Source organism: Nothoprocta perdicaria, unplaced genomic scaffold (genome assembly GCF_003342845.1).
Source record: "Nothoprocta perdicaria isolate Ctin4 unplaced genomic scaffold, notPer1 scaffold_287, whole genome shotgun sequence".
NCBI classification, from domain to species: Eukaryota; Metazoa; Chordata; class Aves; order Tinamiformes; family Tinamidae; genus Nothoprocta; species Nothoprocta perdicaria.
In genome coordinates this window covers 337554-350409 of record NW_020455518.1, presented here as the reverse complement: position 1 = coordinate 350409, position 12856 = coordinate 337554, and the positions used below count along the sequence as shown (strand labels likewise).

At 55.0% G+C, this 12856-nt stretch overlaps 1 protein-coding gene across 1 annotated transcript in view; it reads right to left on the bottom strand.

Moving 5' to 3' along the window:
- Nucleotides 1-399: 399 nt before the first annotated feature.
- RBM6 (RNA binding motif protein 6) overlaps nt 400-12856 on the bottom strand; it is a 38733-nt gene continuing 26276 nt past the window's right edge. Inside the window, exons 9-23 of the mRNA XM_026041526.1 lie at nt 12248-12316; nt 10848-11099; nt 9999-10159; nt 9174-9271; nt 8682-8724; nt 8124-8184; nt 7084-7175; nt 6436-6588; nt 5768-5857; nt 5405-5494; nt 4542-4811; nt 3872-3946; nt 3223-3320; nt 1916-2027; nt 400-629 (exon numbers count right to left, since the gene is read on the bottom strand). Coding sequence (XP_025897311.1) covers nt 504-629; nt 1916-2027; nt 3223-3320; nt 3872-3946; nt 4542-4811; nt 5405-5494; nt 5768-5857; nt 6436-6588; nt 7084-7175; nt 8124-8184; nt 8682-8724; nt 9174-9271; nt 9999-10159; nt 10848-11099; nt 12248-12316 — 1790 coding nt within the window. The 3' untranslated portion in view covers nt 400-503. The remainder of the gene's footprint in view (nt 630-1915; nt 2028-3222; nt 3321-3871; nt 3947-4541; nt 4812-5404; nt 5495-5767; nt 5858-6435; nt 6589-7083; nt 7176-8123; nt 8185-8681; nt 8725-9173; nt 9272-9998; nt 10160-10847; nt 11100-12247; nt 12317-12856) is intronic.

Sequence of the window (12856 nt, the reverse complement as noted above, 5' to 3'; positions counted from 1 at the left end):
CACCCGCTCAACGCCCTCCTGCCAAGTTGTTGCAAGGTTTTCTCSCACCAGGACCAGTGTCCTCCCTTACCTGGACTCACCTTTGCTGCTTGGTCCCCCACACTGCCCATGACCTGGGCCAGTGGAGTCAAGAGCTGACTTGAACGTGTCCTACCAACCACGGTGCTCAGGCAGCTGCCCACCAACGATGGCAACACGCTGCCACCAGAGCCCCCCGGCAGTGCCACAAGCGCCAGGGACCTCAGCAGCGGAGGGGAAAAGACGAGGGGAATCTTCTGAAACGCCACGCGCTTCCACAACCACGCCATTCTAGGGAAGAGATGGTGAAACATCGCTGACAAATTTTCAGTTTTATTAAAAAAAATTCTAGCAGCAAAACCTTTAACAATTCAAAAAAAAAACCAAACAAACAAAAAAATCCCAAACCCAATCCCCAAGAAAACATGACACAGAGAGAAAAAGACAGAGATGGAGAGGGACAGGGCTGGCACAGCCCCCACCGTTCACTCAAGTTCCTTGTAGCGGGCAAACATGACCCTCCGGACGGCATCGCGGTACGTCTCGTTGGACTGCCTCTTGCCGGGCTTCCCTTGGGCTCCAAAGTCAGCTCCCTTCTTCCGATTTTCCTCCTGCAAGCAGACCCGGCCGGAATGAGCAACTCCTCCCGCGAAGAGGAGGCCTGGCTGTTCCTCGGGGCTGCTCCGGGAGAGGTTTAGCYGACTTCTTTCTTGGGGACCTCCGGAGGGGAGTGCTGCGTCCCCCCAAAAACTGCTTGGGAGGAACTACCGAGCCTTTGCAAGCACTAAAACCACGTGGCCAAGGCYAGGAGGGACCCGATCCATGGAGCCTGGTGCAGGTGAGCGACGCTAGTGCACGATAGCGTAGGAGCTGGCACCGAAACGTGCAACAGCAGCGGGCGAGAGACCCACGCCGAGCAAAGGGAAGTGTCAGCAAGAGAGCCGGGCTCCGGGGGCCCGGGCTGCAGCTCGCCTGCATTAGCACAAGCTCAGCTGTTCTCTCCTCTAATGGAGCTCCCCCCGGGCTCCGGGAGCTCCTTCTGCATTTCAACTGCTTCTTAACGACTGGCTTTTGCAGCCAGCATCTAAATTATTCAGCTCTACCTGCCCAGCGTGAGCCCAGGAGAGCAGGCCTGAGGCTGGAGGCTTTATTTCCTTTTAAGCATGCTGCAGCTGGCTACCAGGGATGCGACCAATTAGTCGGAGAGATCAAAGCTATCTAGGGTTGAACTGGACACACGGCTTCGCCCAGCAGGGCTGGGGAGGAGGGAAGAAATCACTGCACCAGGGCTCTTCTGGGAGGTCTTCACAGGGCCGTGTCTTATGATGAGCTCCCCCCGGCCAGCGCGGGGAGCCTGGTTGTAGGTCAGACCCCCCAGAGCGCCGCCACGAAGCTGCCTCTTCCACAGAGCCCGTTGGCTGGTTGCAGAGAGCTCTCAGCGAGGACTGACCGACAGCTGGGGCCGGGTCTCGCCGCCCGAGCTGAAGAGGGAAGCTCGCGTTTTTGCGTGGGTGGCCTCCAGCAAACCCGTGGCAAAGCCTCAAGTATTTGCCTGCAGCGACGCGCTCGATCGCACGCTCGGCGCTGCCGCGTGAGCGGTGGCCGTGTCGCAGCGCCGACACCGGCCAGCAAAGCAGCCGGGCAGCTAAAGCCACCACAGCAAATGCAGCTGGAAACAACCCACAGAGAACAGGCCTTTGTTTTGCCCCGGCTCAGCCCCTCGTAGCCCTCACAGGGCCCCTGCTGCAGCGGGCAGCTCCCGGCCCGCACGTTTAACTCGTGCGCACGCAGAGCTCCAACAAGCGGGCGCCAACTCCCGTTCCGCTTGTGAATTCCTCCTGGGAGGCACTGCAGGTGGAAAGGCAGAGATTTGTTTCGAAGGGAAGGGGAGATTTACCTCTGCTGGTGAGGCTGTGTCCTGCTGGTTGTAGCCCAGGCCTTTCTTCCACCCTGGGGACTGCAGCATTCGGTTTCCTTTGTTGTCACCGTCAACCCTTGGGTCGTAGTCACTGCAAGAAGACAGAGATTCAATTATGCAGCTTTATGGTGCTTCACACRCACGCTAGGGATTTCTAGCCCTACTAATGGCACCTCCATTTACACCCCGACCTCTCCTGAGAGACATCCAAGCTGTCTTTAAGCAGCACACTGCCCAAAAAACTCCACTCAGAGCATTCTGCATGAGGGGCCCAGGCACCTCTGCCCATGTATCTCCTTGTCCAACCTCCGGGGAGCATAAACCAGGACACAGGAAATGAGCTCAGGCTCCAAAATATTTATGGCATGAGAAGGCCAGGAGCATTTTGTGCAAACACTTTGTATTTCTTAACCTGAATTTCAGTGACAGCAAGAAAGTGAAGTCTAAGCCCTGCTGTTCTGTTAGATCTTTTGTTTCTTCCAGCGCTGCAAGAGCGGTGGTCAACTGATGCAGTGTTGACTAGGACAYGCTTTCTCCCTCCTGGTTATTATTCATCCAAGATCATTCCTCAGAACCCAGAGTTTTGAAACCGTTCAGCATAGGAGGAGCTTCCTGCACTCAGCAAAGTGCACTCCAGCCCCTGCCAATGGCACCGTGCAAACTGCTTCAGGTTGTCCAGAGCTCTTCTGGGGAAAGAGTAGGGAAGATACAGATCTCTAAACTGCATCARGGCTCTCCTCCTTGCTGTGATGTTGTATCAGAAGCAAACAGGCCCATGATGAGTKTTGTCCTCAACAGAGGCCTCGTGATTCCTCAGCCCACGGGAACACACGAGCTCGCAGCCCTGCAGAGCACACGCTGCTTCCTCCTCCTCCCACTCTGACTGAGACGGCAGTGGCTCCTCATGTTTTCTGAGTCAGTGGAACAGACAAAACACAGCTTTGCTCTTTCTCCTGATGGCTCCATGCCTAGGCAGGAGGACAGCAAACGCCGTAGAGATGGGGTAGCTGCCAACAGGATGCACTCTGCTTCCTGTGCCCAAGCAGGCACCCTCACAACCACCATCCCACCTGACAGCTCGGCTCCCCTCTCCCTTATGCTCTCCTCTCCACTGCAGCCTTCTTGGAGGAGTCCTTCCGCCCAAGAGGCTCATGCTGTGGAGCCTCTTTGGGCAGGAGCTGCAGGCTGCTCTGCTTGCAGATCCTGCCCACAGCCTTGGCACGGCAGCTGCCCGCACGCCGCCCTGCCAGCGGCCCCCACGAGATGGGACCAACAGCAATCGTTACCTCTCAGAGTCCCGGTCGTATCGGAACCGCTTCCTCTCCGGTGAATCCATCTGCTGGTATTTCTCTCTCCGGTCACTTCCCTTGTCTTTGTATCTCCCCTTCATATGAGAAAGGACAAAGTGAGTACAGGAGCTATGAAGGATTCATCGCCCCGCAGGAGACTGCTCTGCAGCAAGCTCTCGTCTACCCTAGTTGAGCAGAAACGGGTCCTGCAGACCCACAAGCCTTGGSTATTTGTAGGACCCACGATCCATGTAGTCTGTCCTGATGGCATCTCTTGGACTGCCTGGGACCTGAGGCTGCTCCCAGCGGGAGCAGCTCTGCTGGCTTCTGAACAAGGGGCAGCTACAGCTCTCACTGGTCCCAGCTGGGCAGCAGCAGCCCCCACACTGCGTCTGCTCTGCATGGAAATGTGGCACCCACTCAGCACAAGCACTGCCTTGCTGGGCCAGACCCTTCTGGGAGAAGAGATCCTGCTCTTACAAGTCTCAGGGCTATCGAAATGCAGAGTGTGGCCCACAGCTCGGTGCCTAAAGCTCCTCCTTTGGGAGGCATTTGATATCCAGGCTGCAGCAGGAACAACGGCACATGCTGGGAGTTTCCCTGRGACCGATGCTCCCCTAGCACAGGGAGAACATCACAGACCCACCTCRCGCTCTCTCTTCTCCAAATAGGCCAGTTCCTGCTCAGACCGTTTGATCTTCATGTGTATCTCCAGGTTTTGCTGGAATGAGGAAAGTGGAAGCCAGTGTCAGCAGAGGAGCTGGGTTGTCAGGGTCACTCACTGCACCCGCACCACGCCAGACRCAAAGGCTCCCCACGCAGCCCCAAACTCCTGCCCCTCCACACGGCCAGGAGCTTTCCCCTCCACAGCAGAGCAGGCTACCCACCACGTCCACCGGCACGCAGTTTGGTCCTCCAGSCAGGACGAGCTTGAGGGCAGCACAGGACACAGGCAGCCACGYGCTAAATATTTTTTTACCACCGTCTTTCACTATTATTTTACTACTCTCACACTCGAGCCTGCAGACACCCTGATCCTGAGCCACCTCAACACAGCCTGACAAGTCACAGCCTGATGCCACGGGTGTATTTCCAGACTGCTCCCACAGCAGGGGCAAGCAGCGATGCCGATGGAAGCTGCCTGCAGCCCCGGGCAGGATGGGCTGGATCCTTCTCCACGTCAAGCCCACGTCCCTTTGCTGGCTACACCGCTTGCTCATGCCCACCCAGCCCAGCTTTTCCCACCTGATGGCTGTTGTTCCCGCCGGGAGCACCCAGGCGCAGGCGCCGCCCCGCCGGCCGCCAGCTCCCCGCACCTTGTGTAGGTTGGAGAGCTGCTGGTGCTTGATGAGCACCTCCTTGTTGGGAAACTGTCTCCTGCAGAGCAGGCAGGCCAGCTTGTTCCAGTCGGTCAGCTTGTCGTCGCTGCCCTTGGCCTTCCTGGGCGGCTCCTCGCGCTGTGCGGGAGGGTGGGCAGGCGGCAGCCACTGCGTCTGCGCCTGCTCCTCCTCTTCCTCCTCCTCTTCATTGTCGCTGTCTCCTCCATACTCTCCCAGCAGTCCTATCAGAGGGTTCACCGCCTTGGGCTGAGACAGGGAGGCAGAAGAGCGTGACAGTTTGTGGCATCACCTACTCTGCCACATTAAGCTCTGCTTCCCCAGCCTATCTCCCCATCCCTCCTGGCTCTGTTCCTGCCCAAGAGCAGCATCCCAGCAGCATGGCCAGGAACGGGGATACCCTGACGGACATTCAGACTCCAGAGGGTAGAAGCTCTTGTGCTCTCAGGWCAAGCCATGCTTTGGTGCCAGGCCTCCCCAATCTGCCACACACCTAAGCACAAGCTGCTGACCAAAGCAGCAGCTGTTTGGCACRGAGTGGTTGTCACTGGCATCAAGGATCGGCGAGGTTTGGCCTTGCTGAGCCCAGAGGTGGGCTGGGGGATTCTGCATGGCAACTGCTCAAGGGAGGAGACCTCGTTARATGCCAGTCTCAAATTATCCCTCTGCTCTAGAACCCCCCAAACCAGCTCAGCACTATAAAGCAAACTCCCCTTGCTGCTCTCCCTCCTCTTGCAGGAGAAGCTGCCACATCTGCCACCCAAGTCACAGCCTCGAGGAACCCCCCAGCATCTACACAGGCTTCCTGAAAGGAAAAACAGTAGCTCCAGGGAGCATCTTACCGGGGCTGCACTCTCGTCCTTTTTCACGGAGGGAGGTAATGGCTTTTTAAAGACATCTTCTGCAGAGAACTTCTCCTCTCCAGGCTCATTCTGAAACAGTCAAAATGGGGGGTTAAGACTGCCACAAACCGGTGCTGGGGACGTCTGCGCGCAGCGGTTATGCACCCCCATAACAGGCTTCCAAGCAGAAAGGAGGGGGTGGTTTTGGTGAGACACGTAGCTGAGAGTCTCTCCCTTGGGGTTTCAGGGACAGCTGAAGCAGCTCTCAGTGCTGCTCTGCTCCCACTTTCTCCTGGGCCGTGACAGSTCCAGTTTAGCTGCTGTGCTGGAGCGGGGCAGGGCAGGTGCTACGTGCTGTCTTACCAGGCTTGCACTCTCATCCTTTTTCATGGAGGGAGGTAAGGGCTTTTTGAAGACGTCTTCTGCAAAGAACCTCTCCTCTCTGGCCTCATTCTGAAAGCATAAAACCAAAAACGCAGCAGGCATTAGGCCGTCAGCAGCACGGGGGTCAGGGAGTGCTTGCAGCAAGCGCGACGCCGCTTCCGAGCATCCATGGAAACCCGGCAGGCAGGAGAGGCGRGAGCGGGGGCAATTCCTGCATTCTGTCCCCGCTGACCTTCGCGGCCGCTGACGTTCRGCAGCAGCGGCATCTGCGGTCAGGGCAGGGCTGAAGGGCTCTCTGATCTAACCTGCTACGCTCCAACAGCTCCGCTATTTTTCGCTAGCTCTGTTACAACACTCGGCTGCTTGCAGCAGGATGAGTGTGTCTCCACTTCCAGGGCCGTTTCTGAATCACTTACCACAAGAAAGGCCATGAGAAGCCCTGACTTTGTGTCACAAGAKCTTCCTCCCACCTGGCCCCAGACCAAACCAGGTTCCTGCCGGTGACTACATGAATCCCACCACTTTCTCTTGCTGCTCCTCCTCTTTTAAATCCTCTGTAAACCACTCTCTTTTCCCCCCTCTAACGTCACTTCTTACCTCAGCCTCCCGGCCTCGCTCTGAGCACAGTGCCCGCAGAAGGGATTTACCTTAGCACCAGTATTTTTCCCTTTCTCCTTTCTGTCCCTGTTGTCCCTGCCGTGCGGCTCCTTCCTTTCGTTCGTCCTCTCTTGGCTYCCATGCCGCCGCCTCCTGCTCTCCGTAGGTGACGAGCAGGCGTCTCGGTCTATGGCGATATCTCTCTGAAAGAGGCATTTGGAGCAGATTAGCCCAAAGCCCACGGMAGCACGGAAAACACAACCGCAGTCCCAGGGAACCTCTGCAGATGGCTGGTTTTGGCATCCCTGTAACTATCACTGGGCTGGGGAGCAAAGAAACCCCAGATGGAAGCAGAGCTCTGCTGTCCCTCTTTTAGTTGACAGTCTTAACTCCCATATCTCCAATAAAAACTAGTGAGGACCCTCTGCCTCTAAGGCTGTCCAAGCCAGAGGAGTCTAAAAGCCCTCCAAAAACTGGACTTCACAGGCCAAGGTAAACGGGTCAACACCCAGCTAAGGGGTTCCTGGCCTTGCCTCCCATCGAGCTGTTCCTAAAGGGATCCCTTTTACATAATCAGAGGAAAACCCACCTGTGTTGTCCCATCCCAGCCCTCCTCTGGCTCCAGCTGCAAAAGCTGCTCTTGGAAGGACAGTTTGTAGGAAGGTGCTATGGGCAGAGCTTCCTTCCTGGGCGCTTACCTGAGTCCGGGGGTCATAGTATGTCCCAGCTATGGGATCATAGTAATTCCCAGTTTCAGGATCATAAATGTATGTGGACACGTCTGATGGAGCTGAACAGAGAGAGAAGAGTCAACATCAGAAACTCCCAAGGCGAATTTGCCTTTTGGAAAGAAAAAAGCATTAACAAATACTRCACCAGCAAAAGGATGAGGAAGGGAAAGAAGAAATTTTCTATCCTGACGAGGGAGGCATGAGTATCTTCACATCATTCCACCTACATCTTTCATTCTTCAGCTGGTAAGGAGGRAGATGGGTTTTCACAATGGTTCTAAAACTCTGGGAAAACTTCCCTGGTGTTTGCACAGAGATCACCAGCTGACAACACCAGACTGAGCAAAGCTCTCCTRAACTGCAGCAATTCCCCCAGAACGGGGTGAGGAGTTTGAGCTCTGCTTTCTTGTGAACCAGAGTCCTTCTGCAGTCCTGGCAGCAAAATCTCCTTTCTTAAGTGATGACTCTCCTCTGCTCCCATGTGCCCCATAAGTGCACAAAAGCCCTCGACAAGAGAGGAGAGCCAACTGCTTCTACAGGGACAGCAGAAGCACAGGGCTAAGCCCAGGCTTTGCGCCCCATATTATGAGGAATATTCTTCATTTCCTAACTGTTATTAGACAGAACTCAGCAGTACTGCACATAYACCAGTAAAATCATCAGGAGAGATTTTTCAGCTCCTGGCCCTGCTGCACAGAGCATATTTTCTTCTGTCTCCTCTGGTAATTGCCAGGCTGATTTTGTTCCATCACTTTGACACAACAAGGAAAGCAAGTAGCAATTTTCCTTTATCTGCATGTAGCTTTCGCACAGTAAGAGGAGAGAGAAGCACATTATTGAATAGGAAAATATGACTAAACAAAATTGGCAAAGGAACTAAGAAGTGGGTGTAGCAAGGAAACCTACTTTTAAGCCTTTAAAAATATTTTCTGGATGATTTCTACATGTCAGTGCCCTTTTAAGGAAGAAAAGCCTGCACAGCAGGAGTGAGGCAGAGCTTAGCTTACACTGTGCTCTGGTGCATCTCTGCGATTCGCCGCCCCTCCTGTCCCTCATGCCTCTTCTGCCCTGGAATAAGTGAACAACACAAACAGATCAGGCTCTGACAAACACCACATTGTTTCTCCTCCCTCCCACAGGCTCCGAGTGCAGGAAAACAATCATGTAAATACTCTAAAAAGCAATCAAGCTGACGCGCCTTCTCATCTGACAGGGGGGCCAGCAGCGCTGCAAAGCACCAGAGCAGCTTCACACGAGGTGCTCAGGGCAATCTAGAGCAAAATCTCCAGGCCATTCTGCACGGGAAGAGCCCTGCAGCCCAGGAACAGCTGCTTATGGAAGAGTGCTGCTCTATAAGGGTGTAATATTCAACACTCCAGCCCACCACACTCTCAAGCAGCATCTGCACCTCTGGGCCCGTCGTCGTGCCAGCGTTACTGGCACGGTGGAGAACGCACTGGGTGACTGTTCCCCCTCCAGCACGATGACGTCTCAGCAGCCCAGAGGGAGCAGCCTGTTTCCCCAGTGCTCCCTCCTGTCTCCACTGGGAAGCTCTGCGGACCTACCGGGCCGTAGTAGGAATTGTCACCACGCTCCCCATAGTCGTTCCTGTGGAGACAAAGGCTGCAGGTTAAAAACACCAGTGGGACCTCGGCGCACACCACACCAGCCACAGGACCACAGAGACTGGAAGGGCATCTCATSTCCTCCGGCCACGCGTCGGATTGCGCCCGTCCCCGGACACAGCCAGGCATTTTTATTGACATAAAAATGAGGCCAACACACTCAGCGGAAGCAGAAAGGCAGCTCTCTCTAACTGCTCCTTAAAAAGTCAAACTCATGAACCTCCTCGGAAGGAGATTTGATGGCTGGACCACAAAGGGAGGCCACCTGATTAAATGGTTCATCCCAAACCACTCAATCACTGAAGCTCCTGCTCCGATCCACCTCTCCTACCAGTTTTCAGGCTGTGGGAATGTTGGTGCTAACCCACGTGCCGGCTTTTTGGCATTCAGGATGACAACACGGGACAGCTCTGCTGCCTCCTCCGTCCGTACCGTCTCCTCCCTGTGGCAAGGTTCACCTCCACCGTGCGTCCATCAATGCAGATTGGCGGATCCAGGTTCTGCAGGATCTTCAGCAACCTCAGCGCCTCCTGTGAAGATGAAGGAGAACTTCATGTTCACGAGGAGGAAACAGAAGCCCATTTCCCAAATCCTACCTGCCCGAAGGGAAGGTTTTACACCAGAAGCCAGAAGATCGTGGTGGGAGTGAAATACAACACATCTGTCTAACCATTACTGGAAGGTATTTAGGATGTCGCAGAAAAGCCATATCCATTGGAAGGTTCTTTGCTTGTCCTGCGACCATTCCAGCAGCCAGCCAAGAACCAGGTTCTCCCATTACCTCAACCACACAGCACAACAGCTGCTATTGCCCCAAATACCTTCTTGACCAATGTGAACACGGATATGGACTCTGGGTATCACCCTGACTAAGGAGAAACATGAACCTTCCAATGAGACACTTCCTGTTAATTAAGATTTGCCCCTTTGCAAACAGAGACCATTAATTTGGAGGCCCCTGCAAACAAAAAGTCCATGCAAGAGACACATCTGGAGTTTGGGAGGGTCTACAACAGGATGTACCGAAGCAAGAAACTCTTCCAGCATCCCAGCCGTGATGCCAAGAGTTAATCCTTGGCTCCTGAAGCTACAGAGCACACAGATACTCCCCACATCCAGCCAGGCAAGCAGGAGAGGCCACAGCTGCAGGGCAGCTACCTCGCAGATCCGGTTAATCCCTCCATTCCCTCAAGTTCTCAACTTCCACCGCCTACAGAGGCCAGAAGGGGCAGGGGGAGAGGGCRGGAAGCTACTCACGGCGTGCGACTCCAGCTCAATGAAGCCGTAGGTCTGCCCCATGCGGCCAGCCTTGTTCTTCATGATGCGCACGCTGGAGGTGGACAGACGCACGTACGGCGCCAGGAGCCCCACGATCACCTCCGGCGGGGTGAAGCGAGTGATGCGCTTCAGCATGAGGGCTGGCCGGCAGCAAKGGGAAGACAAAAAGCATGGCAGAAAGATTAACTCAAGCCCAGGTTCATCCCGACTGAAAACTAAAACGGGAGCAATCCACGTCATGACTTCTTGTAGTGGATTTCTCCCGCCGGGGTGAAGATATCTGCCCTGAGCAGGACTCGCTGACCACACACACAGCCCTGCTCTGCTCCAGGAAAGGGGGAGCAATGTGGGGGGGGGGTCTGCACTGACCTGCACTCCAAGAGGAAGGAGAGCAGGCTGGGGAGCAAGGCCTGAGCTGCTGGCTGCTTTGCACTCTGAAAGCCACCACTTTTCCTCTCCCGTTTGCATGATACTCAGACTCCCCTCTCTGATCGCTCACCTCCCTTTCCCAGGGGAAAGAAAATAGGCCCTTACTCCGAGGAGTCCAGTCCAAGGCAAAAAGGATGCCCAGAACTCTGCCCAAAGCGATTCTTGGTGCTGTGCTAAGTTGACTGCACCAGCCTGGAGACATCTTACCCTGATCTAACTTGCCTAAAGGGCACTCGCCAACACCTTTGGAGCTGGAGAGCCCGTGATCACACCCAATGCCATGGATTTTTTCCATATGGAAACACCATCCTGAGGTTTTAGTGATATGCTATCCCTTTTGCTGATGGTCTCACACAACGCAGTCATTGGGAGCCCAGATTTGGCCCCTCGGCCACTCACTTCGGCTTCCTCCACCATCCTGCGGCGTCGGCTCCTCCGCTTCTCTCTGGGAAGGCAGCTCCTGGTGCCRGTCCACGTCCCGTCTCCTCTCCTGCGAGGGCCGCCGCTCCCTCCCTTCATCTCTCTTCCTGGGCTCCTGTTCGTGAGGCTGGCACTGCTGCTCTGCAGCAGGAGCTGCGGGCTGGACAGGCTGCTTGGGAGATCCTGGTTGTCCTGGCAGCTCCTGCTCCGGTTTTTCAAGCTTTGTCTCTGCTATTAGAGAAGAGATAAACGGGCTGGCTCCATATGCAGAGTTTCAGCAGATCTTTTCTTCCACTGTCCTCTAGCAACTGGAGCTGACTTTAGAAAAGACTACTTAACCGATTATGTCCTTTGTGTAACCCACGTCTTAACACTTTATGCACACACAGTGTGGAAAASGAAAGCTAGATACATAAGCTCATCCTTCCCTTGCCTTGTTTCTCATGGGGGTCCTTCACCAAGAGGGTTTTCCGACTCCTTTTGGCCCTGGCTTTTGCCTGGCCAAATGTGCATCAAGGATGGACTGGGATTTGGCTCTTCCAGGTCCCCAAGAACCCACCTTGTAGCGGTACCGCTACTCTACCCGATCTATTCTTGAACCCCCGTGGCTGAGCAGCATCACAGACCACTAACTGTCACCCTATCTCCATGTTAAAAGAAAACCAGGGACAAACAAGCTATGGCTACTAAGTGCAATGCAGCACAGTTCAATCACYGAGTTTTATTAGGCACCTCCTCACCCACAGATGAGGAGGACACTATATGGATCCCCCTCTCCCTGCAGGCTGGCTATGCCCTAAGAGGAAAATCAAASTCCACCAAGGATCTGTGCTTGAGGACCTCTGAAATACGAGGTCTCACTTCAAAAGACATCCTCGCCTTACGTTTTTAAAGCTGTCGGAAAGGGAAGCCTAAGTTATGGGGCAGCAAAGCCAGAGGTCACCAGCCTTTACCTTCTGTTGAGATCTTGAGGTCTCTTCCCACTAAGAGGAAGAAATGAGAGCTCAAGACCTGGCATGGTGAAGCTGCCYTAGATGTCCCCCCAGAGCATTTCCAAGCTCTCGTTCCGGTTGGGCGGTGGGAACTTGCAACCATTTAGCACCCAAACATCGAGGCAGCTGCACGCTGCTCTGCTTGGTTGCCAGCAGAGCTCGTGTTGGATAGTCCTGCACTAACTTATCTCCAGCTTGCAGCCTGCAGACTTCTGGGCACCCTCCACGAGCGGCACCCCGTGTAAACGTGGCACGTGAAACCAGGCTGTGAGAACTGCTGCCAACGATGGGTTTTCATCCCCACCTTTACAGACAGGGCCCTGAAGCAACTTGCACCCGCCAGGGACGCGAGCCCAGCCCCGGAGGCAGGSAGAGCAGTTCTCTTACGGAATTCTCGCTCAGCCGGCGCCTCCTCTCCCTCGGGGCCACCTCTGGACTCGGGGCCTGCTCTGCTCCCTGCAAGAGACACGTGTTAAACCCACCTCAAGCCCAGCAGGCACACGCTCATGCAAAGCCACGGTAACGACTGCACATGCCTAGAGACTTATTTCACTTCGCAGTTGAGAGAGAGTCCTACAGGGGTTACCGTTTTACAAGCATTATCACAATCCAAAAAACRCCCGCACCCAAGTCGGCAAGAGGCACGTGCACAATCACTCCTCACAGCACCTTAAGGCTCTGCTTAATTTGCTCCTCGGCAGTTTTGACTACAACCCGTAGCCGTGTTGAGCACGGTGTCCGTGGGGACAGGGTGTCAGGGCACGGCGCTGTGCACCAGCAAGTACCGCAACGACCTTCTGCCTCGGGTGCATGAGCATGAACACCAGGAATCGGCTTGAAAGATAATGGCAGAGACCAAGGTTACAGAGCACCCGGTTCACCTGCTCATCCAGAAGAAAGCGGATCCTGAAGGGAACGCGTTTTGGCTGGAGCTCCCTCCACCCCAAAGGTGGGTCCTYGCCACGAGGCCTCACAAGCACCGAGAGCCTGGGAGCT